Here is a 25,645-nt window from a genome sequence, read left to right as displayed (position 1 = left end):
CAAGCCCTGGGCACTCCTTGTGCACTGTACTAGGGTCTGACAGGTAAACCAAACCAGCCAATCATGGAGTCACTAATCCATACATCAATATACCATAGGGAAAGCATATGCACTTTATCACTGATCAGCAGTGGTAAAGTGCCCAGAGTCATAACACCAACAAAAACAGGTCAGGCAATACACAGGGGGAAGGCAAAAAGTTCAGGGATGACCCCGCAAAAAGGGCCAAGTTCAACACATCTCATAAATAATTGCTGGAATGAGAGCTAGATAGAGAGGGAGATAGATGCAATGTGAGACACCTTCCCAGCAGGAAACCAGTTGCTCATGCACAGTTTATAAAACCAAGACTACACTTATTTACCTATTCTCGGTTTTTTCTTGGAGAAAGAGATAGAAGGAAAGCAGGTGACAGCAAAATGCCCTTGCTTAAATCCAACAGACGAAAAATTGGCAGGGAATGATAGATAGGCTTTCAAGCTTTGTGACCTTTTAAACCGTTGACCCACTTTTACTATTAAAATGTGTTCAGTAGACAGAGGTGCTTATATAATAATTAGTGTTGGCATGCCCCGGTCCCTGTCTTAGCAATCCTCCCCCCCCCCCCAAACACCCACTGCCGGTATCTGAACCTCTTCTCTGCACACTATATTTGTGCCTCTCTTTCACGACCTTGCCCAGGGGCAGATACGTGAATCCACTGTAGTACGTATCTTTTCTACATCATACTTCCATGTTCTGCCTTCCATTTTAGATTGGCCTGAGACAGCGCACGCGCTGTTGCTTGAGAAGATCTATCGTTTCTAAAAGAAAAAACATCTAAAATGGTGATTTTAGCCCACCCATTATTTGTTATTCGTTGGCTTCACTGTCAATTTTCTTTTCTTACTTTTCATTGGTGAGCGCATATCAGCGCCTGCTGGCTGTACTTTGCATCTGTGTGTTTTAGTTTTCTTCTCTGTAGCATAGACCAAATAGTGATTGATTTTTCAATTAGTGTACTTCCCCACAGCTTGTGCTCTGGCTGTGGTACTTTTTTTGCATTTGCTTTAAAGACAACTTGAAACTAACAAAGTTGAAGCTCTCGCTTCCCGGTATTTCCAAGAGCTGAACACAAACAATTAGCAATAATGAAACTTTGCAGCATTCGACCAATTTCCAAAACATACATTTTGTCCGCCTGCTGCTTTATTGATGATGAAGCTCTGAACATGCTCTGTCCGTTTAGAACTGTTGCCATACAGTACGTGTTTTTCTCAAATAATGTTTACAGCTGTGTCACATTTACTTATTTTTGGTTACTTAACCGCTTTTATAATTTAGAGAAAGATTTACTCCACATCAAACATGCAGTAATTTCATAAGGTTTATATTTTATCTTTACCTACTCCTAACCCCTAAAATCACCCTTACTTCGCTTTACCTACTCCTGAACGCTAAATTCACCCTTACTTTTCTTTTCCCGCTACCCATTCTTGAACACTCAGGTCACCTTACCTCTGTTTACCTTTATCATCCCATGAGGCCTCAAGTCACTCTTACTTTCCTTTACCTCTACCTATCTCTGAACCCTCAAGTGACCGTTTTTTTTCTTCAGTGTTTTATATAGCGCAAATTTGACCCATAAGTTATCAGGTATCGGAGCGCTCTACATGAGCACCAGTTGCGTTACAGACTGATTCATTCATTTGTTTTTGTGTTAGGCGCAGGGAGATTAAGTGATTTGCCGAGAATCATCGGATGTTGAGCGTCATTGTGGAGAATCAGACACAGTTCCCAGATTTGAGGCCCTAGCCGTTAGACTACGTCCTCCATACCGCTGTGTCCCTTTACCTCTACCCACCCCATACCACTCAGGTCACCCTTACCTCCCTTTACCTCTACCCATCCCTGAAGCATCAAGCCACAGTTACCGCCCTTTACATCTATCCACCCCAGCCCTCAAATCACCCTCACCTCCCTCTACCTCTGTCCACCATCGAAACAAAAAGAAAATTGAAAAAAAGTCCCAAAAACCACACCAACACGTTTCAAGATGTTACAAAGATGCAGACAGTGCTGCTCTCCCTGCTTTACATGGCCTTTTTGGCACGGTCTTCATTCGTGGTAAACATAGCAGAATGCAGGTTAGCCGTACAATAAACAAGCATTTGCAATGCAATAGGTCTCGCATTATGAAAGTTTGAGCTATTGGTATTGAAAATGACAAATTTTATATTTATGTGTTGGTTTTGAAAATAGAGAAATTAATAGCTTTGTCATTTAAATGCCAATAGTTATAACTTTCGCAAATGTGACACCTATAGCATTTGTAATGCAATATGTGTTGTATTTATGTGACTTACATGTATTGATAATACAAATAACAATGGCTTTTAATTTTTGTAAATAATTAATACTTAAATAAAAGTAATTGTAATTTATAATGGCAATAGCTTAAACTTTTTTAAATAACTTGTGAAGATTATGTTCAGTGTATTTTATTGTGACGGAAATCTAAGAACAGAAGTGAAATATTAACATATTTTTGTGACATTTGTAATAAAGCTTGAAACATTGAGAGAACATATTTGAACCAGCTGTTGTTGAATGGTTGCACAGATTGATGCTGTGGTGGCGCTAAGTGATGTTGTGATGGCGAACTAGTGATGCTGTGGCGTTCAGCGATGCTGTGGTGGCGCATAGTGATGTTGTGGTGCCCCTGAGTGATGCTGTGGTGGTGCTGAGTGATGCTGTATGCTATGCTGTGTTTTGTTTTGCTATCCTATGTTTTGTTTTGCTATGCTAGGTGTTGCTATCCTATGCTTTGATTTGTTATGCTGTGTTTTGTTATGCTATGCTATGTTTTGTTATGCTATGCTATGTTTTGTTATGCTATGTTTTGCTATGCTTTGTTATGCTATGCTATGTTTTGTTATGCTATGCTATGTTTTGTTGTGATATTTTTTATTATGCTATACTTTGTTTTGCTATGCTATGGTTTATGCTATGCTATGTTTTGTTGTGTTTGGTATGCTATGCTATGTTTTGTTATGCTATTTTTTGTTGTGTTTTGTTAAGCTATGCTATGTTTTGTTGTTTTGCTATGTTTTGTTATGCTATGTGTTGTTGTGTTTTGTTATGCTGTTTTGTTATGTTATGCTATGTTTTGTTATGCTATGCTATGTTTTATTTTGCTATCCTTTGCTTTGTTTTGTTATGCTATGCTATATTTTGCTATCCTATGCTTTGATTTGTTATGCTATGCTGTATTTTCAAGTCAAGTCAAGTTGAGCTTTGTATAGCGCACTACTCACCCAGAGGGTCTGAAGGCGCTTGAGAGGGGGGGGGGGGTTGACTACTTATCAAATAGCCAAGTTTTGAGTTGTTTTCTGAAGGAGAGGTGGTTCTGTGTAAGGTGGAGGTGGGTGGGGAGAGAGTTCCAGGTTTTGGCCGCTAAGTAGGAGAAAGATCTTCCTCCCATAGTGGCTCTACGGATGCGTGGAATTGCGGTGAGGGCTTGATTGGACGATCGTAATTGGCGGGTGGGGGTGTAAAAGGTCAGGCGTGTGTTGAGGTATTCGGGTCCTAGGTCGTAGAGGGCTTTGTGTGCGTGGGTGAGGAGACGGAATGTTATTCTCTTGTTGACGGGGAGCCAGTGAAGGTCTCTCAGGTGGCCGGAAATGGGATTGTGGCGGGGTATGTCTAGGATAAGTCGGGCGGAGGCGTTCTGAATGCGTTGGAGTTTTTTCTGTAGTTTGGCCGTAGTTCCGGCGTAGAGGGTGTTTCCGTAGTCCTGGTGGCCGGAAATGTGATTGTGGCGGGGTATGTCTAGGATGAGTCGGGCGGAGGCGTTCTGAATGCGTTGGAGTTTTTTCTGTAGTTTGGCTGTAGTTCCGGCGTAGAGGGTGTTTCCGTAGTCCAGTCGGCTTGTGACAAGTGCTTGGGTGACCGTCTTTCTTGTTTCGGTGGGGATCCATCGGAAGATCTTTCTGAGCATACGTAAGATGTTAAAGCATGATGATGAGATGGCGTTGACTTGTCTGGTCATCGAGAGGGAGGAGTCTAGAATGAATCCCAGGTTGCCAGCATGGTCCGTTGGTTTGGGCGCGCTGCCCAGGGCCGGTGGCCACCATGATTCGTCCCATGCGGAGAGGGATGGTCCTAGGATGAGGACTTCCGTCTTGTCTGAATTCAGTTTTAAGCGGCTGTTCTTCATCCACTCGGCTACGTTTTTCATCCCTTCGTGTAGGTTGGTTTTGGCGGTGTTTGGAATTTTGGTGATGGAGAGGATCAGCTGTGTGTCGTCAGCGTAGGAGATGATGTTGAGGTTGTGTTGGCGTGCGATGGAAGCGAGGGGGCTCATGTAGACATTGAAGAGAGTGGGGCTGAGCGATGATCCTTGGGGTACGCCGCAGATGACTTTGGTGGCCTCTGATCTGAAAGGGGGGAGGCGGACTCTCTGGGTTCTTCCGGCGAGGAACGAAATGATCCAATCCAATGCTTTTCCTTGTATCCCGACATTGCTGAGGCGTTGTACTAGGGTGCTATGACATACCGTGTCAAACGCTGCGGCGAGAGGTCCAGGAGGATGAGGGCAGCTGTTTCCCCGTTGTCGAGTAGTGTTCGGATGTCGTCTGTGGCTGCGATGAGGGCGGTCTCGGTGCTGTGGTTGGCTCGAACGCCGGACTGTGATGGGTCGAGGGAGCCGTTTGACTCGAGGAAGGTGGCGAGCTGACTGTTGACGGTCTTCTCTATGACTTTGGCAGGGAAAGGGAGGAGCGAGATGGGGCGGTAGTTCTTAAGTTCAGTGGGGTCTGCTGTGGGTTTCTTCAATAGGGCGCTGAGCTCGGCATGCTTCCAGCTTTCCGGGAAGGTGGCGGTGTTGAGGGAGCAGTTGATGATATCTCGGAGATGGGGTGCCTTGTTGAAGATGTGATGGGGGCACTGGTCGGTTGGTGATCCGGAGTGAATAAAGTTCATCAAGCGGATGGTGTCTTCGGTGCTGATCGGGTTCCAGGCGCAAAGGGTGGTGGTGGGGGCTTCAGTTCGGTGGGAAGGGGGGTGGACTGGTCACCGAAGCTGTTATGTATGTCAACGATTTTGTTGTGGAAGAACGAGGCTAGAGAGTCGCAGCGGTCTTGAGAGGGAGTGATGTCGTTGGATCCGGCGCTGGGATTGGTGAGCTCTTTAACGATGCTGAATAGTTCCTTGCTGTTGTGGGCGTTGTTGTCGAGTCAGTCCTTGAATGCAGATTTCTTGGTGGATCGGATCAGCTGGTGGTGTTTGTGGGTGGTGTCCTTGAGGGCGGTCATGTTGTCTGTGGTTGGGTTTTTTCGCCAGGCTTTCTCGAGGGTGCGGCAGTTCTTTTGGGAGTTCTTGAGGTCGTCGTTGAACCAGGAGGCTTTTTTGCTCCCTGGCTTGTTGTGGTGGATTTTCAAGGGTGCTAATTCGTCAGCGCAGTGGGTGATCCATTGTGCGAGATTGATGGCAGCTTGATTTGGGTCCGATGATTTGGCGGGAGCGTTTAGGTTTAGTAATGTGGTGAGTTGGTCGGTGGTAATTTTGTTCCAGTTTCTGCGGGGGGCTTGTTGTGGGTGTTGGTGGGCCGTGGTCTTACTGAAGTTGAAGTGGACGCAGTTGTGGTCCGTCCAGTGGAGTCCTGTGGCGTGATTGAAGAAGACGTGCTTGCTGGAGGAGAAGATTGGGTCGAGTGTGTGTCCGGCGTGGTGGGTTGGGGTGTTTATAAATAAACAAAGTTCGGTATTGCACTCACTTATTCAAAATTGTATTCCAAGTTGATCCAGTTTTCTATGTGTCGTCGGTGCATAGGTAGGTACCCTACTGAGCATTTAGGGTATGTGATACATCAGGACATGCGTGTTCTGTGACTACAGGACACCCTCCTACTTTGCACTCCCTGGGGTTTCGTGATGACCTGCGATCCCCTCGGAAAGTATCTCCGAGAGGATAGCAGGTCATCACGAAACGGAGTGGATTATTTGGAAACTAGTGAACACAGAGCAGTCGAATACAAGAGAACGTCACAGTGCTGGAAAAACAGGGAGCTTCGAACGTACAAGATTAGTGGATTTGAGAATTGAGCATAATGCGAACAGATACGCCCCTGATGAAGGCACCGTAATAGTGCTGAAATGCATTGGGCACTGGCCATTTCCAAAAAATTGTGCAGAATATAGCATTGTAGAACATAACATGAAATGTAATGTTATTGTTATTTTGACTGTGAAAGTAATGCAATGAATTGAAATGAAATATCATGTGGTGATATACATATGAGAAAAAAAGACAAAAAGAATTTAAAAATAAATAGAAGCAACTGTGAATATATAAGGTTTATTATTTGTTGAAAAAACATAACGAGTTCAGGTGCATAGCACCAAGTGGATAGTGCACGGTTCGTTGGGCCAGCACACCCAACATAACAAGCTTTTCATACCAAGGGACTGACAATCCCTAGGAACCGCAGCACCATTTTGAAAAATATATAAAAGTAAGCGGAACGGAGTGCTCCCTAATCCAGAATTTAAACGATGTAGATAGGGGCACAGTCTGGCACAGGGAGGATGACCAGGAGCGGGTGGAGCGACCGGTTCTGACTGGGTCAGGACGGTCACCATTTTGTTATGCTATGCTATGTTATGCTATGCTATGCTTTATGCTATGTTTTGCTATCCTACGCTTCGATTTGTTATGCTATGGTATGCTGTGTTTTGTTATGCTATGCTATGTTTTGCTATGCTGTGTTTTGTTATGCTATGCTAAGCTTTGTTGTGTTTTGTTATGCTATGCTATGTTTTGTTATGCTGTGCTATGCTATGTTTTGTTATGCTATGTGTTGTTTTGTTATGCTATGCTATGTTCTGTTGTGTTTTGTTATGATATGTTTTGTTATGCTATGTTTTTTGTGTTTTGTTATGCTATGCTTTGTTGTGTTTTGCTATGCTATGTTTTGTTATGCTATGTTTTGCTATGCTGTGCTATGTTTTGTTTTGTTATGCTATGCTATGTTTTGTTATGTTTTGTTATGCTATGTATTATGTAATGCTGTGCATTGTTATGCTATGCTATGTTTTGCTATGTTTTGTTGTGTTTTGTTATGCTATGTTTTGTTATGCTATGTTTCGTTGTGTTTTGTTATGCTATGCTATGTTTTGCTACGCTGTGCTATGTTTTGTTATGTTTTGTTATGCTATGTATTATGTTATGCTATGTTTTGTTTTATTATGCTGTGCTTTGTTATGCTAAGCTATGTTATGCTATGTTTCGTTGTGTTTTGTTATGCTATGCTATGTTTTGTTATGCTATGCTATGTTTTGTTATGCTATGTTTTGTTATGCTATGCTATGTTTTGTTATGCTATGTTTTGTTATGTTATGCTATGTTTTGTTGTGTTTTGTTATGATATGCCATGCAATGCTTTTTTTTGTTATACTAGGTTTTGTTTTGTTATGCTATGTTTTGGTGTGTTTTGTTATGCTATGCTATGTTTTGTTATGCTATGCTATGTTTTGTTATGCTATGTTTTGTTATGCTATGCTATGTTTTGTTATGCTATGTTTTGTTATGTTATGCTACGTTTTGTTGTGTTTTGTTATGATATGCCATGCAATGCTTTTTTTTTGTTATACTAGGTTTTGTTTTGTTATGCTATGTTTTGTTGTGTTTTGTTATGCTATGCTATGTTTTGTTATGCTATGCTTTGTTTTGCTATGCTATGTTATGCTATGCTATGTTTTGTTGTGCTATGCTACGCTCTGTTTTGTTGCGATATGCTATTCTTTGTTTTGTTATGCTATGTTTTGTTATGCTATGTTTTGTTGTGTTTTGTTATGATATGCCATGCTATGCTTTGTTTTGTTATGCTATGCTATGTTTTGTTTCGTTATGCTGTTTTGTTGTGTTTTTATGCTATGCTCTGTTTTGTTGTGTTTTGCTATGCTATGCTTTGTTATTCTATGCTATGTTTTGTTATGCTATGTTTTGTTGTGTTTTGTTTTGTTATGCTATGCTTTTTGTTATACTATGCTATGTTTTGTTATGCTATGCTATGCTTTGCTTTGTTTTGTCATCCTATGCTGTTTTGTGATGCTATTCTATATTTTGTTGTGTTTTGTTATGCTATGCTAAGTTTTGTTATGCTATGCTATGTTTTGTTGTGTTTTGTTATGCTATGTTTTGTTGTGTTTTGTTATTCTATACTATGTTTTGTTATGCAATGTTTTGTTTTGCTATGCTATGCTATCCTGGTGTGTGGTTTTGTGTGGGGTTGTGTGTGGGGGGTTGTGTGTGTGTGTGGCGTTGTGTGTGTGGGGGGTTGTGTGTGTGAGGTTGTGTGTGTGTGGTTGTGTATGTGGGGTTGTGTGTGTGGAGTTGTGTGTGTGGGGGTAGTGTGTGCGTGTGTGTGGGAGGGGTTATGGTTGTGCGTGTGTGTGGGGTTGTGGTTGTGTGGGGTTGTGGTTGTGTGTGGGGGGGGTTGTGGTTGTGTGTGGGGGGTTGTGTGTGTGGGGTTGTGTGTGTGTGTGTGTGGGGGGGGGGTTGTGTGTGTGGGGAGGTTGTGTGTGTGGGGGGATTGTTTGTGGGTGGTTGTGTGTGGGGGTGTGTGTGGGGGGTTGTGTGTGTATGGGGTGTGTGGGGTTGTGTGTGGGGGGTTGTATGGTAGGGGGTTGTGTGGTGTGGGGTTGTGTGTGGGGGTTGTGTGTGTGCGGGGGGTTGTGTGTGTGTGTGGGGGGGGTTGTGTGTGTTGGGTTGTATGTGTGGGGGGTTCTGTGTGTGTGGGGGGGGGTTCTGTATATGGGGGGTTGTGTGTGGGGGGGGGTTGTGTGTGTGTGGGGGGTTGTGTGTGTGTGGGGGTTGTGTGTGTGGGGGGTTGTGTGTGTGGGGGTTGTGGGTGAGGTTGTGTGTGTGTGGTTCTCTGTGTGGGGGGTTGTGTGTGGGGTTGTGTGTGTGTGGGGGGGTTGTGTGTGTGTGTGTGGGGGAGGGGTTGTGTGTGTGTGTGGGGTTGTTTGTGGGGGGTAGCATAGAAAGCACAGCAAAAGTGGGCCTGGCAGAGTGTAAATTAGACCGTGAGCAGTAAAGTTTTGGTTACACTTGAAACCCCATCAGCGGCGACAATAAAGCATTATTAAACTGAACCAAAAGTGTGGAGAGAAGGGACGTGAGAAGCAGGGGCACAGAACAAAGATCTAGGGTGAGAAGAGGAGGAGGAACAGAAGAGCAGAGAAGTGACAGAATGAGACGAAAGGATAAAGAAGAAAATGCAATGACACGGTGAACGAAGGAGCGAGGGGAGCATGTAAACGGGTCTAAAGGGACATTAGTAAGAGAGGCAGAGAACAACAGAAGTGAGTGGAAGGCAGAATGTTGAGAGGAGGAGAGAAAATAGAGAAATATGAAGTGTTAGTGGAAGAAGAAGGGAGGGGACAGCAAGGCAGAAAGAAGGAAAGAGGAATAAAAATGGAGCACAAGGGGGCTGGAGAGAAATCGTATAAGGGAATGAAAAGATATAAAAACAAAAATGCATGCTAGTATTGGCATAAGTTATAGCTAATATATAATGACATATACTTAATGGATTAGCAGCTTGCTGATAAGTAAAATAGAGTACGGTATTTTGGTATTTGATAGTAGTAATGGAGAGGAAATAGCAGAGGGCACGCTGTGGTAGTGTAGGAGCAGTGATAGTGTAGCTAGAGCTGAGGGGCACGATGTAATAGTGTGATAATAGTAATGACGTGGATAAAGCTGAACAGCACAATGTTGCAGTGTGATAGCAGGGATAATGGCGGGAGATCAGAAGAGCACTATATTGTAGTATGATAGCAGTGATAGCACGATAGAGCGGAGAGGATACAACATTTTGTTACGTAAAAGTAGTAATGGCAAGGATACTGCAGACGGGCGCGGTATGGTAGTGCGATAGCAGTGATGGCGGAGATGCAGCAGAGGGGCACGCTGTTGCAGTGTAATTACAGTTATTGCGGGGATAGAGCCAAGGGGCCTAATCTTGTAACATAATAGCAGTAATGTGACGAATAGAGCGAAGGGGCACCACGGTGGTGCAATGTGATAACATCGATAGTGGGGATAGAGCAGAGGAGCACGGTGTTTTGTTATGATAATAGAACTGGCGAGGATACAGCTAAGGGGCACGATGTGGTAGTGGGATAGCAGTAATGACGGAGATACTGCAGAGGGCACAGTGTCTTGTTTTGTGATAGTAGTAATGGTAAGGATATAGCGGAGGGCTACAGTGTTGTAGTGCGATTGCAGTGATGGAGGGGATAGAGAAGAGCATGGTGTTTTATGGTGTGATAATAGTAATAGCGAGAATACAGCTGAGGGGCACCGTATTGTACTTTGATAGCAGTGTTGGTGGAGATGAAGCAGTAGAGCATGGTGTTGCAATATTAGCAGTGATGGCAGACATAGAGCGAATGAGCACAGTGTTGTACTGTGATATTAGTGATGGCAAAGATGCAGCACAGGGCACATTGTGGTAGTGCGATAGCAGCTATTGCGAGGGTAGAGCAATATTTCTAAACATAATACAACATGAATATATAAGTATTTGCACAATTTCACAATAAGTTTGTGCAGTTTTTATTTCGTTCAAGCTATTGCCACACGAGTCTGTTACCAGTACCTTTTACATCATTCTTTGCAATATGAGCAGAGTATCTCTGGCAAAAGGGGGCTTTGGAAGAAAAGGGGAGCCACTAATGTACTTACTTTACTCGTGCAACACAGTGAGGTTAAGCATAACTGTATTCGGGAATCCGTTCTGGGCGGACGAAGTGCTAAAGCAAGATAGATGTTGTGTGAGTATCTGCAAATGTTGTTGCTGAGTTATGTGGCAGTTTATAAATGCTTACACAATTTCACTATAAGCCTGTGTAGTTTGGATTTACCACTCCTTGCAATATTAGCTGAGTGTCAGTGGCAGAAAGGGGCTTTGGAACATGGCGCCAGTGAGGCGGCCGCTCATGCCTTCACAACAAAGCAGGAAAGCAAGAAGCTAATTAACACGGCATGCCACCAGCTAACCACGTGCTGTGTAACACTAGATGCTACCCCGTGTTTATGAGTGCGTTCACAAGTTAACCACTACTCCATACACTATAAAGCAGCAGTGTTAGCAACGACGAAGCACATTAATCGCCAGATTTGTACATGTCAGTGTTGTCATAATACAGAGCTAATAGTAGAGCAAAGAGGCACAATGTCATAGTGTAATAGTAGTGATGACGGAGGTACAGCGCAGTGTATACCGTTGTAGTGTAATAGCAGTGATGGCAAAGATAAAACGAAGAGGCACAGTGTTGCAGTATAATAGTAGTGATAACATAATAGAACAAAAGAGCATGAGGCTTAGTGTGATAGCGGGAATATAGCTGAAAGACACAGTGTTGCAGTGCAATAATAATAATGGCGGGAGTAGAGCAGAGAGGCACGGTGTAGTGTTGCAATAGCAGTGATGGCGAGGATACAGCAGAGGGGCACGATGTGATACTAGGATAGCAGTAACGGTGAGAGTACAGCTCAATGGGCGAGAAGGTGGGGGGGAATGCCAGCTGGAATGGAGGGGGTGACAAATGGTGAGCATTTCGCGGCCGCTTTGATGTTCTCAGTGGTCGTGCGGCTCACTGAGAACATCAAAGCAGCCGCGAAATTGCTCCCAAAGCCTGCAGACGGACAAATGGTGCGCGCGCCCGAGCACATGCACTGGTCCGATCTGCAGACTTTGGGAGGAAAGACGAAGAGTGAAATAGGAAGGATAAAAGTAGTGGAGAGAGGTGAAGATTTGGATAGGAATGGAGAACAAACCCGTAATGAGGCGTTGCCAGAAATAACGATGCGTGGTGAAAAAGAGATAGAGAAAGGTGATAAGAGAGAAACAGAAACAAGCTCTTGGCATTGCTATGGGGGGGCGGGGCGAGAGCGCATTGCAATAAAGTCTGATGTCGGGGGCGGGGGAGCAGCTTGGGAGGTAGCATTCCATTGCGGTGCGAGGCTAATGGGTTTGTGCACGCGCGTCTCACACAAGTGCATCACATGAACTGCAAGTAATCCGTGGTTGTTCAAGAGTTTGTTTCGCCTTCTATACACTCGGCTATTAATCCCTGCGGGATATAATAGCCGAGACCTTAAAAATAGCAGGACTCAATTATACTAAATTAATTGAGCTAAAAACCCATCTGGCTCGACTTCTTATTCCAACCCCCTTCTATGCGGCCCTACTCTCTATCCTGACACTCAAATGTTTACTGTTTTCCGCTTGCTGACACACTGCACGTCCATGACAGTTTCCTGCCACTTTCTATCACTAGTTCAGTTCTCATAGCCCCAATGTACAAAACCTCAAAAGGATGCACTGCGATTTATTCATTTCACTATATTTGAATGATGAAGGTTGCATTTCCGTATATTTTCACTTTTGAACGATGTCCACGTTACACGCGTTTATTCAGTATGCCTTTTAATCGACTCATTGACGTGAGCCTTCAGCTCTTTGGAACATAGTTTGTTTAAATAATTACTGACATAGCTAATAGGTATAGTTTGCATTTTTAGTCATGCCTAGAACATATTTAAAAAAAGCCTGGTGCAGTGAAAAGAAAATCAAAGTACGACTGCCTTCTCTATACAATGCATGAATGAGATATATAATTTAATGTGATGAGATTCAAGTGAGATTGAATATAGTTCTTCTATAATTGCAATGCAAGCCCTAGATTGGCAGCGGGATAATACACCAAACAGCCTGAGCATGAGATTACAGAGAAATATTCCTGTGGGCTGGGCAAGAGTCCACTCTAATTTTAAAGAACTGACAACAACAGTTAAAGACGGCTGCACTGTCAAGCCAGACCTAAAACCACTGCTTACATCTACACAAACACCATATCGAGTTTAATTCCAATGCGTTGAGGAGTGTCAGAGTATAGAGCAGCCCCTTGTGTGGAGTATTCAACTTCCTGATCGTTCCTTTGTTTACACGCTACTCAGAGCTCACCAAAGACGAACAAGTGAATTCTTCCGAGGCATATTCGCTTTGCACCCGATTGCAGCAGCGCTCTAGATGGCACATCTTAAACTCAGGAGCTGTCTCATAAACTATTTCTCATTAAAATAAGATAAGTGGAGGAGATCACCTAAAGCGCTACCAGATTATGGACATAATTCACAAAGGTAAAGTTCGGTCAAAAGTCTAACTTTACTACTTTTGGTATTCACAAAGGTAAGTTACTAATAGTAACTTTACCACTAGTAAACCTACTACTAGTAAAGTTACTAGTAGTAACTTACCTTTGTGAATACCAAAAAGTAGTGACGTTTTGGTTTAACTTTACCTTTGTGAATCGGGCCCTCAAATAATAGACATACAATTACAAATATTAGCAACATGAATACCATTTACATCACTACTTCCACTTGCACACATAAAACGCTGAACTATTGTTATCACCTATTCCTATGTCTTGTGGAAAACAAACCATGTGGGCTCCTTTATCTATTGTGATATACAACAGTGTCGAGTACATGTATAGTTTCATAAGGTTGTGTGTGAAATCTGAGTGATGTCTTCACATAAATTGTCCATGTGACTGCCAAACGTCCTTAACCTTTCTATCAGTAAGACAAACTTAGAAAAAAGGGAATTAAAGAGAGAGCTTGATGTAATGTGACAACATGCACTAGGGGCCTAGAGTACAGATGGCATAATTTGAATTGGTATTTCTTTTCTCCTTCCAAAATAGAAACCAGAGGTGCCAAATTTATATCTAAAAAAATAATAAAAAGAGGGGAAGCCCTAAGTTTAGGTTATGAGAAAGCGCTGCCGAGTTCTGGTGCTGCCAAACAGTAAGGCTCCTCCATCTTGGCAGCTTCAATCCTATTCAACATGCCGCTGGACTATGCCCTATGTCGCCTGACTGACCTTTATCCTGAGTTGACCCCCCTCCACCCCTTAGGTCTCATACGCCCCTTACATCTTGCCCAGTCACTGAGACACCAGGTGTTATGTTTGCTGATCTCCTAGCCGGTTTGTTTTGACTTTCACATTGACTTTTTCTACCTGGCCTGAACTTTTTCCCCACCCCTTTTTACTTTTCCCCCTCTACCTTCCATTCCCCTATGATGTGTGTATATGGTATTCTATGCTATAGTAACTCTTGTTACTGTGTAACACTGTTTTTTTCCCTATGTGAATCTAGGCTTCTGTAACTGAATCCGGGTCTAGCCAGCGCTAAATAAAAACTCTGCAAATAAAATAAATAAATAAATACAATAAGGCTGCCAATTCTTGGCAACACTTTCACACTTTTTCTTCCACCATACTACATAGACTTCCTGTCTCTTTTTCATCCCTCATTTCTCCCTTTGTTGCGGTTTTCCTACCTTTCACTTTCTTTTTCCTTCCTCCTTTTCTGCCTTTCTCTATCTGAAGCCGCCTCAACCAGAGGATGAAAAACATGTCTCAATCCCAAAATGAGTGCAATTTCACACCACCTGCCAACTACTGGCCCAAATTAAGCACTGCAAAGCAGGCAGCCATAGAGGAGTGTGCTGCTATAACCTTTGTTTCCCCTCTGCAATGGCTCACCAACGCAATAAAGATTTGCTGTCTTCAGTACTACAGACTTCCAGAATGCCTGGCGGTTGCAAGATTTTCTAGATATAGGCTCCCAAAAGATGAAAATTAAAAAAAACAGCAGCTATGTCAGTAATGGACTGTGGAAGAATACATGTGCATAGATCAGCTTTTTGGGTGTTTTATGTCCCATGTCTTTATTGGGCTGTACACCGGCATTCACATGGAGCCATTATCCAGTAGTTGAGGAATGATCACCCTGGCTAATGTCTTTGAGAGTTGGTCATATTTAATCAAGGTTAAAAAGCTTATCATGATGGGTTCAAAAGACCTAAGCTTTATCCTGAGTAAACCCCATTGTTCTTCCATCTCTGGACTGGGATGGCTTAGATTATAAATATTGCTGAGCAAGATCAAGTGCACTTTTAAATCACCCTATCTTCAAAACCACTTAACAAATAGATTCATTTTGAGCCTTCGCAGTAATGGCTTACCCCTAGGAGTAAATTTAGCTAACTGGTATGGTTTAAACAAATTTAATTGCAACAGTGCTTGTTGTGCAAAGCATAACTCACAATATTTTTGTTTGTGCTTAAATGAAACAGAGCTCGATTAGTTTGACAAAAACATGATTTTAAGAAATGTGATAAATGATATCTACAATGTAATACAGATTAATACAGATTATATTTCCTCGCCTTTGATAACTGATCATAGAATTTTTACAATTTTAACCAGATTTTAGATTTGTTTTAATGGCTGTTGTTAACATGTTTAACAGTAACTGAAATGTATTCACATGTATTGATTTTCATTGGTGTTCAGTGGTTCAAAATTATTGTGTCACGGTTAACATGTTTTGTCTACCACTCTGGGTAGTTAATATCAAAACCATTATAAAAAAAAAAAGACAAGCATCACCCCGGCTACAAATTCAGTGGTGGTCCAGTGGTAATGATATCCTATTTGTGATCTGCGGCAGGAATCGCTAAAGAGCTATATTAGAATGGGAGAATATCTTTCTAAAGATGACCCAAATTTAATGTTGTTTAGGAATTAAGGCATTGCTATTTTTAGTAAAACGTTTTCAAGTGGCTGTGGGGCAACAGCAGAACATAACAAAATTATTAAATTGCACACACAAATACATAAAAATTCTCTAGACCAGTTGAGATATTAATCCCTGAAGGGGTGGTTATCAACAAATGTTCTGGCGCGAGGTGAGTCTAAGGCAGAGGGATATCTCTAGTTTTGCAAAGGTTTCTATTTTAGGTATGGGGCTGAGATATGGTTGTTATTTGGGTGGCCAGAAGTCTCAGAACCAACTAAAATAAAACCCCTGTCTCTAGAGTACTGTCTCTGTCCCTTACCCCAGTTCTAGATAGCTCCATTTGTTTTGTTTTGCCCAACAATTGAAGCGATAGCCAGAAATGTAAATAGCCATTACAATAAGGTCACCGGAATATTAGAGATTACCACAGGAGAAATAATACCTATTTCGTTAACATCTTAATTTTAATGCAGTCGAAAATTGAACATTAACTTGGCATTTGTTACAAACAGTGAAACAATTTCCCTGGTTTATATCTTCTTTTAATATTGTTTCGTCAAACTAATTAAATAAGAAGAGTTCTCATGAACCATTTGCCTAAAGCTTTATTTTCATTTTCATATTTTAAAGAAAACTGAGATCTTACTTACCTTTGAGAAGCTCCATTGATGAATCTGCAAAAGACAAAATCAGAGTCACACCAATTGGACCTGCTGATTCAGACCATTCAGAGAAGTAAACATGGTAATATGCAGCTAATTTCTTCTATTCCAACTATTTTCCAGAAAGGAAAAGATACTTGCTTGCCCTTCTCTGCCTGTCTCACAGTCATGAAAGTATCTTAAATAGAAAATACATAGCAGTGCAAGCCAAACTAGCAAAGCAGAAAAGCAACAAAACATAAAGTATGGGCGCTCTGAGCACCCTTTAAAGTACTAGTCCTCTTCACAGGTGTGTTTTTAAAAAGAGATATTGGTGGCAATTAAATGGATAATTGGGGTCCCTATTTAGGTAAGGGTTTGCTACGTGTTTTACTGCTTTTCTTCATGCAAATTCAGAGACCATAGAGCGCTAACTAATGAATTGGAATCCATGACTGAGGCTAGTCATCAAATCAATATATTTAAATAACGTGACGAACATTAGACTCCTGAAGGAAGACAGAGGGTGGTTGAGTTTCCTAAACCATAAGGGTTTATAAAGATTAAAAGATTTACACATTAAAAATCATCAAATTAGTATCAATCAGCAATAAATGAATGTATGCAGTAAATATGAAGGTCAAATCAAACAGTCATAAAAGTAAAAGACAAATCAGTACAAAGTTAACTCAAAGGAAAGGTTAAGTAAATCAGCTCTATCATATAGAGATCACTTACTCTACTTTAAGCTATGTCGAAGGTAGAGACAAGCATGTCTGCAATATGTGCTGCAAGTATTCTGGAAAGTTTTGAACTCTTGCCTACATTGCACTAGCATACATTACACAATTCTAACATTTGTTACACCTACCAATGGTTTCCATAAAATGGACCAATCAGGTTAACGTACAGCATACAGTATTCCACTTATTAGTTTCTCAGACTACCACACCATAAAACGTCTTTAAATGTCCTTCAAACCTAAAGTTATCTGCAACATAACAAGATACATTGATCAGCCTCTACTAGGAAAACATTTCACATGAGAAAGTAAGCAAAGCCAAACCATATTTGTTAATTGTGAATTCAGCTACACCTAGAAATAAAATACACATGGTACCTGGAATGAGACGTTAGCCATTTTAAAATGCAGGCCTACTTTATTTATTTATTTATTTATGTATTTAGAAGTTTTGTATAGCGCTTGCTAGACCAAAGGGTATCAGAGCGCTTAACAGCATGTACAACATATTTTATATATACATTGAATTTAATAACGGTGGAGTGTCAATTGAAGGACTGACCAGGGACTGTTAGATCCCATATATGCGATTGAGGAAAAGGTCTTTGAGAAGGCTCTTGAATTTTGAAAACGAAGGGATTGTTCTGATGTGGGGTGGGATGGAATTCCAGATTTTGGGTGCATTTCCAGAGAAAGATTTGGCTGAGGTTCTTTGCTTGTGAGATTTTGGTGGAATGAGCAGTAGAGAGCTGGAGCTCCTGAGGTTTCTGGACTGGCCTGCCCTTTTGAGTTTGGCGGCCAGGTATTCTGGTTTACCTGTATGCAGGGCTTTGTGCGTGAGGCAGGCTGTTCTAAAGCTGGCTCGTATCTCCACTGGGAGCCATCTGAGTTCTCTGAGGGCTGGAGAGATGTGTTCGAATTTCTTAATTCGGGAGACCATTCTTGCTGCTGCGTTAAGTGTAGTCTTCAGGGGGGCAAGGTGAGTTTTTGCAGTCCCCGTCAGGGTCGCGATTCCGTAGTCTATTCTGGAGAGGACTAAAACTTGGGTGGCTTGTTGAAGGTCTTTGGGTGGGAGGAAGGGTTTTATTTTGTATAGTAGTTTTAGGTTGAGAAAGGCACTTTTTGCAGATCTTGAGATGTGTTTCTTCATTCAAGATCAATGTGGGGGAGGGGAGGAATATGTGATCCGTTCAGTTTCCTGTAGTCATATAATATCTGATCAAATGAGAAGGATCACTTGTCCTGCATAACATCGGGTATGCGGGAACGGTTCTTTCTAGTCCCAATAAAAAACCCTCATGCACGTGTTGGTTGATGGTAACGTCAAGCGGTATATCTTGGTTCTCCGCTAGCCCTCACACGTGTCTGCATAATCATAGGGTTTAGTGGTTATGCAACCTCCTCCAGGAGGTAATACCCTTTGTTAAAAACAGTAGTGACCAGTGATAGTGCCAGTGACGAGATATAGTGAAGGTTATTAAAAGTCTCTGGGTTCCAGACACAATTTTTTATTAATTCTGGTTTCTAGAGGCAATAAAAAACAATGTAGGTGACTGAGAGTTATTATGACTCTTTCACACTAGGAATGTGGTATAGGTCAACATGTTTAAGCCCTCAATCGCCAGACGGTCGGGTGGGCTTTCTTCAGGACCAGGGGGTGAAGTGTATAAAGACGTGGGGCGTCTTTATGTGTGAAATGTACTCCTAAGAATTACTTAGTGTATCAGTGTTACAGGAACATAACTTTATGTAGTTCCTGAAGGTCACTTGAAACCTGTGAAAAATAAAAATACAAACAAACTAGACAAGGGAAAGTTTTTTTATGGGATTTACACAAGACTAATAAACTGGTTTGAATATACCAGGAACATATAAAACGCAAAATAGCGTAGCAATTAAAAAATGGCAATACTTCAAACTGGCCTCCCTATTTCTTGAGCAGGGTCAACTTTCTCATAATTGGCAAATTAGTACCGCGTAACCTTGTTTTTGTTAGAGTTTATTTATGAGGGGTACTTTCTCCTCTAATTTGTTGCCTGCAACCGTTGGTAAGGTGTCTAAGGTTAGAATTGATAATATCATTGAGAGCTCCTTTGTTTCGATGTTGAAGGGTAGTGAATTACTAGTATGAGTATTTTGAGGAGCATTGTAAACTTAGTCCCATTACACCTATGTCTTATGCATCAAAAAACTTATCATCAAACAGCCGGGATAAACTGGTCCATCATACTGGTATTCATATCCATGTGTTAGTATTCCAGTTTGACTTAAATAAAGTGTTAGTTAATTCTTGTAGCTTTGTGAAATCACAATTATGATAAACATTGGGATGCAAACGGGGCGCAGGTCGTGGGGGAGTCTACATCGTTCACGCACAATCTCATGCATTCAGATTGTAATTCGTTAAGTTCATGCAAAACTTAAACTCATGATGGCGCAAAACACGTACCTTCGATAGCGGTTTTAATAAAACTCATCAGGATCCATGTGGGTCAGTGAGGCCTGCTATAATAATGGGTCATAGTTCAGTAAATATTTAAAGTTTTTTCAATACGTTACGATTTTGTGGACGCTGTGTTTCCTGCGACCTTCGGTCACTCAGTATCTTGACTGGTTCTGACTCTGCCACCGTCGGTCCCGGAAACGCAGTTGCTTCCGGGTTCGCGGATTTATACGAAAATAACAGTGTAGACAGACTAATGGTTGTGATTCATGGTCTGTTTTCTGATATTGGAGATGGCAAGTATCTTGATTTAAAACAAATTTTGCGTTTATGGCCCTTTACGATTACAACATTCATTTCGATCTGTTGCAATCTGGATTATTTAATCTGCCACAATATTCAGTGTCCCACAGTTCTCATAAATTTAAGTTGGAAAGTAATCCAGCTTAAAGAAGATGTCTTGATTTTATCAAAATGGGGGGGGATTACTGTTGTGGGAATTCTGTTGTAAGAATTTTAATTCGGTGCTATTGCCCTATTTCCAAATCTTTTTTTGAAATCAGTCGTGTTTGAAGGGATATGTTTTCTGTGTCAGCATCCAAGTAGTGTTGTGGTTTGTTGAGGCCATCGTTTCAGCTCTTTTTTCTCGATACTCACAGGTTGCTGGTAGAGGACTGTTAGATCCCGGTAGTTGGTTGGATGGCTCATTACCTGATACATGGTGCTTATTTGTAGATATTCCCCCACGGAATATTATCATTAAGTCCATCTCGGTCAGTTCCCAATCTATGCACCCATCGTTGCTCTTTCTCAAAGAGGATCCTTTCTGCATTGTGGTCTTTGTTACTCAGTGTCTCCAAAACAATCCAATTGAGGTCATTGATTGTGTGGCCTGCTTCCAAGTAATGGTTAGACATTTTAGTCGTGATTTTCTTACATTTGACATTACTTCGATGTTCACATAGGTGTTGCTTGACCTTTCTGCATGTCATGCCTATGTAGCGTTTCCCACATGGGCATGTGATCATGTAGATCACATGGCTCGTATTGCAATTTGTATGGTTTAGTAGTTTCCATCTAAAGTCTGGCAATAATTGTATTTCTTTTGTGACTTTAGTTAGAGAACACACGGAACAAGACCCACATGGGTAGTGTCCTACAACTGGGCGGGCATCCCATGGTGAATTTATGACAGTTAATGGTTTTTTAGGCGGAGGTCTTGTGTGGACCAGTATGTCCTTTAGGTTTCTAGTTCTTTTATTTGCAAACCTGGGTTTGGGCCACTGTATGTTAGCTGAGGTCAGAATTCTCCAGTTTTTATTAACAATCTTCTTCAATTTGTTACTAGCAGGACCGTAGGTAGTTACACACGTTAAGACATCAGGTTCTTGTTCTCGCAGCGTTGGTTCAAGGAGCCCGTCTCTGTTTTGTTTTCGTGCTCTTTTCCTGCATCTTTCAATGACTCTTTTTGGGTAGTTCCTGTTTTCAAGTTTTTTGCCAAGATCGTTCGCCAGTTGTTTATATTCAGTTACTTTACTGCAATTCCTGCGTAACCTCAGGAATTGACTGTAAGGGAGATTCTCCCTTAACGGTCTAGGGTGGAAACTATGATAGGAAAGTAGGCTTTTCTTAGACGTCGGTTTATAATACGTCTTGGTTTGTAGAGTTAGGCCCTCTGCATATATGGTGATATCCAGAAAGTCCAATTGTTTTTTGTTGGCTGTGTATGTGAACTTCAGCCACTCATCACGTGTATTGATCCAGGTGTGGAAGTTTTTGAAACTCTCCAAGTCTCCTTCCCAGATTAGGATGACATTGTTGATATAACGACGCCAGAATAATATCTGTTCATGGTAGGGATTGATGGGATTGTTAATATGTTCCACCTCGAAGTTGCTCACATACAGTCCACCTACACTTGGAGCAAACGTGCTCCCCATAGACGTACCATGACGTTGTTGGTACATGGTGTAATTGTACTTGAAATAATTCTCAGTAAGGGCCATCTTGCAGCATTCTAAAACAAAATGCCTGGGTGTCTTGTAGTCCCAGTCTGTGTTAAAGAGAATTGTCTCCAAAGTTTCGAGGGTCTTTTATGGTGGCAGACTGGTATAAAGGCTCTCGACGTCGAGTCCAACCAGAATCATTTTCTCCTCAGAATAGTTGAAATCTTTTAAGAGGTTAAGAAGGTCCCTGGTGTCTTTCAGATAAGTTGGTGTTTTCTGGACAATTGGTTTAAGGTATTGGTCCGCGAATTGTGACAGCGGTTCTAATACTGAACCAATACCAGAGACAATTGGTCTGCCTGGTGGAGGGATACGTGCCTTATGTGCTTTTGGCAAGGAGTAGAAATAGGGTAACCGAGGATTCGTAGTCTCTAGGAACTCTGCCTCCTTTTTGGAGATCCAATCGTTGGTTTCTGCTTCACTCACCATTAGCATAATGGTCCTTTGTAGTCTAGGTGTAGGGTCGGTGTTGATCTCTCTGTAAAATTTTTGGTCAGATAGTAGATCTAAACATTGTCGATTGTAGCCATCTTTTGAGAGGAGGACTACCCCTCCCCCTTTGTCCGCTTGTTTAATGATGATGTCACCATCATTTTTCAATTCATTTAACGCGTGTTGTTCGGCTCTTGAAAGGTTCTGGAAGGGTGTGTTCGTGCTATCTTTCATGTCATCTATGTCTTTCATTATGGCTTGTTCAAAAGCCAGTATTTCGATAGTTACCTGTGAGTTCAAAGGGCAATAAGTAGATTTCTTCCGTAGGGTGGTATCTCCATCCGGTGTTTGGGGAGCTTGGTTACTGAAGAAAGCTTTTAACTTTAGTTTTCGGAAAAATTCTGTAACCTCACACTTCATTTTAAAAGTGTCCAGGTTTGGTGTTGGGACATACCCAAGGCCCTTATTAAGAACCTTTTCTTGATCTTCCGTTAAGACTTTGTCTGTAAGATTTACGACGCGGCTGTTGTGCTCGTTCCTGCTTTCCCTCTGGTCACACTCCTGGTTTGTACCTGCCGTGCTTGGTCCTGCCAGGTTACACCTTTTTGTCTTGGTCCTCGATTGTTCTGGCCTCTCCCTAAAAAAGGCGGCCCTTGTTGGTAATTTGGTTGTTGCATTTGGTGGTTCATTGGGGGGGGACCTTGAAAGTAAGGGTCTACCCAACCCTGAAAGTGAGGGTTGAAAGGTGGAAATGGGATTACCGTTGGATTCAGTGGGTATTGAGGTGTGCGCCAATAATTCCGGCCCCGTCGATTACCCCTCCGGTTGCGATTTCTTCCTCTTTGATTGTTGGAAAAGTCATCATCACTTCAGTCAGAACCATCTGTGGATGAACCACTATTGGAGCCATAATTGGATGCATTGTCGTTTGGGTTAAAGTCCTTGTGACTATACGGATGGATCTTTTCCAGAGAGAATTTTTTCAGTTCTTTTCCTAACTTTTGTAATTTCTGTTGAGTCAGGTATTCTTGGGTCTGGCTCATTTCTTTATTAATTTCTTCCAGCCGTTGTTTGTATGCAGTTACATGCACCATGTTGTTCAGTTTGGTCTCTATGATTTGAAACTTTATTGTCAGTTCTTCCGTGATCTTTGTAGCTGTTTTTATAATTAATACCAAGTAATCCCTAGTGCACTTCCAGGAGATCGCTGACCAATCTTTTCGGAATGCTAGGTCTTTTAGAAAGATTCGTGGAGCATTCGTTACCCATAGGCCTTTGGGTGCTGCATTCACCCTTAAATACTCGGTCATTATTATTCTATGAACCGCTGTCCTCACTTGTTCTTTCTTTTTTTTTTTTTTTTTTTTTTTTTTTTTTTTTTTTTTAAAACCTTTATTGAACAATGAAAGCTCACAAATACTGGCCTACAACCCACGGGCTGGCCAGAACAGAATGGTCAAATAACCAGCATACAAGAAGAAGATCTGCACAGGATATAACATCAGGAGCACTGGTGAAGCAATAAAAACCATCGAGCGTTCAGCAAGAGCAGGATGATAAAGGTTAATTTTCTAGCACGGGGAGGGACCAAAGGAATAACGGGCCGTATATGAGAGTACAAGGGAGGGACCGCGGCAAGCCGCCATTTTATAAACACAACGTAAGAAAAAGAAGCCATATAATCAAATCTAGCAAAGGACAGAAACAGAATCAGACCATCAAATAGCGACAGTGGCAACAGTCAATCGTGCTCACTCACCTCCGCCCCTACCCGAACAAAGACGACGTGATCAAAAAGCCCCATCACAAAGACAATGCAATACGCACCCCAACGGAAAAAGGGGACCTCCATAAAGGAGGAAGGGAAAGAGGGAGAAAAAGACAACAAAAGGAACACCCGCCAGACCATGCACCCCCAGGGGGAAAAACAGGACAATAAAACCGGCATGCGATGTAACAGAAACACGATATCAGAATAGGCAGCGAACCACAATCAGCCACACACCGGAAGAAGGACAGAAAACCCCCGGGGGAGATACGAGGTGACAGAGTCCCGAAAAAGTGAATACACAAGAGCCATAGAACAAAAAAAGGGGGAAAATAAGGGGGGAAAAAGACCCCCCGACACAAACAGACCCCCCCCACCCACCCCTAAGCCCACCCTGCACCCCTGCAGAAGGCTACGGCCTACCCCCCCCGCAGCGTGCCTGTCGCCCTAAGTAGAACCCGAAATTTAGTGGAGCAAGAAAAGTTGGAATTAAAAGACAAAAAAGGGGGGGGGGGAAGGAAGGGAAGGAAAGAAGGGAGTAAAGACATACAAACATACACACGGGGGAGGGCCAAAGACAGGAGTAAACGCACCCATCCACCCGCCCGGGTTAAAGGTCCAAGTCCTCGGGAAGCCAAAGAGTATCCGGCCAAAGTCCAGGAGCACTAACCAGTTACACAGAACCATATCAGGACACAGAGATCATCCAAACCGTTCATGAGCTACCGCATATAAGAGTCAGTTTTCATCAGCCCTGACCCTTTTTATCCAAAGCAGTAAGGGTCCGATCCAACGAGGACCCTGCCAGAAAGAACAGAAGGCAGGCAGCAGGAGAGTCCAACGGCAGTCCAAAAAAGTCACAGGAAGAAAAGCACGGAAGATCCAGGAAAATCACAGAATGTAGCAAACGATGCAGGCACAGTTCCAAGGATATATCCATAAAAACCGACCCATCCGGGCCGGCACAGGAGACGTCATCGGGCAGTGGTGATTGAGAGGGACCAGGAGAATCATGAAAGTCCGGCAAAACAAAATCCAGCTCCCGGGCCAAGGGCAGAGGAGGCAGCACAGGAGGAGAAGGCGCCATCAGGTTGCGCACCTCCGGGGCGGCGGCCGGGGCCGAGTCCGCCAGGAGAGTACCAGCCACACCCCGCGATATCAATGCCTCATCCGGTCGTGGGGGCCCGGGAGGCCCGCAGCGAGGAACCGTCTCCAGAGCCAGGAGTGGCGCGGCCACCGAGAGCCGCCAGGATAGCAGGATGTTCAAGATCCCCTTAAGTGCAGGAAAACCTTCACAGTATCCGACACCCGGGCCTCGCGGCGGGCCCCCAGTGCTCGTCCGGGCCCGGCCCAAACAAACGGGGTCGGTCGCCATCTTGAGAGCCCGAACAGGCCGCGCGGCCAACAACCTCCGCCGGGGCGGCAGTCAAGCAGATGAAGTCCCGCCGACAGGCAGAAGAACACCCCGGACAGGAAGGGGGGCCACCAGAAGAAGGGGATTCGCCGGCCCCCCAATGTCGCCAGTCCCGTTCTCCGAGTCCGGGCGGCAAAGAACAAAATGGCCGGACCGGAGAACAAAGGGGGAGGAAGCCGAACACACGAGGAACCCCAGTAATGAAGGGCAGCGACACCATCCAAGGCTGCCGCCACACAGGAGTCTCTCAGCCAGGAACCTCCGGCTCACACGAACAGCGGCCCTCCAGTCACCTCCAGCGCGCCCCGAAGAGCAAGCCCGCAGGCTGCATCCGGCCCAGGAGCCGGGACCAGGCCAGTCCGCCCTCGAGTCCCGGGAATGGTCGGGGGCACTGCACCGGACCCACAGCAGCCAGGACAACCGGAACAAGTGGTAAGTGCCTGCAATGCGTCGTAGCAGTACCACACAGCGAGGAGGGCTTCCCGGGGCAGGATAAATGCAGGATAAATGTGAAAAACACAGGCGGGCGAACGGAGCCGAGCTAAAGCGCGGCCA

General features: G+C 43.2%; 1 protein-coding gene across 2 annotated transcripts in view; it reads right to left on the bottom strand.

Annotated features, from left to right (window-relative positions):
• CLYBL (citramalyl-CoA lyase) overlaps nt 1–25,645 on the bottom strand; it is a 2,321,716-nt gene that overhangs the window by 2,215,678 nt on the left and 80,393 nt on the right. For both annotated transcript variants that reach the window (XR_013599874.1, XM_078657618.1), the window contains exon 2: nt 16,295–16,318. Coding sequence is in view for 1 of the 2 variants with exons in the window: in XM_078657618.1 (XP_078513744.1) it covers nt 16,295–16,318 (24 nt within the window). In the remaining variant the exon portion in view is untranslated. The remainder of the gene's footprint in view (nt 1–16,294; nt 16,319–25,645) is intronic.

The sequence above is a fragment of the Lissotriton helveticus genome, chromosome 8, assembly GCF_964261635.1.
Source record: "Lissotriton helveticus chromosome 8, aLisHel1.1, whole genome shotgun sequence".
Lineage (NCBI taxonomy): Eukaryota > Metazoa > Chordata > Amphibia > Caudata > Salamandridae > Lissotriton > Lissotriton helveticus.
Note: the sequence above shows the minus strand (reverse complement) of the source record. Positions and strands in the feature narration are given on the sequence as shown.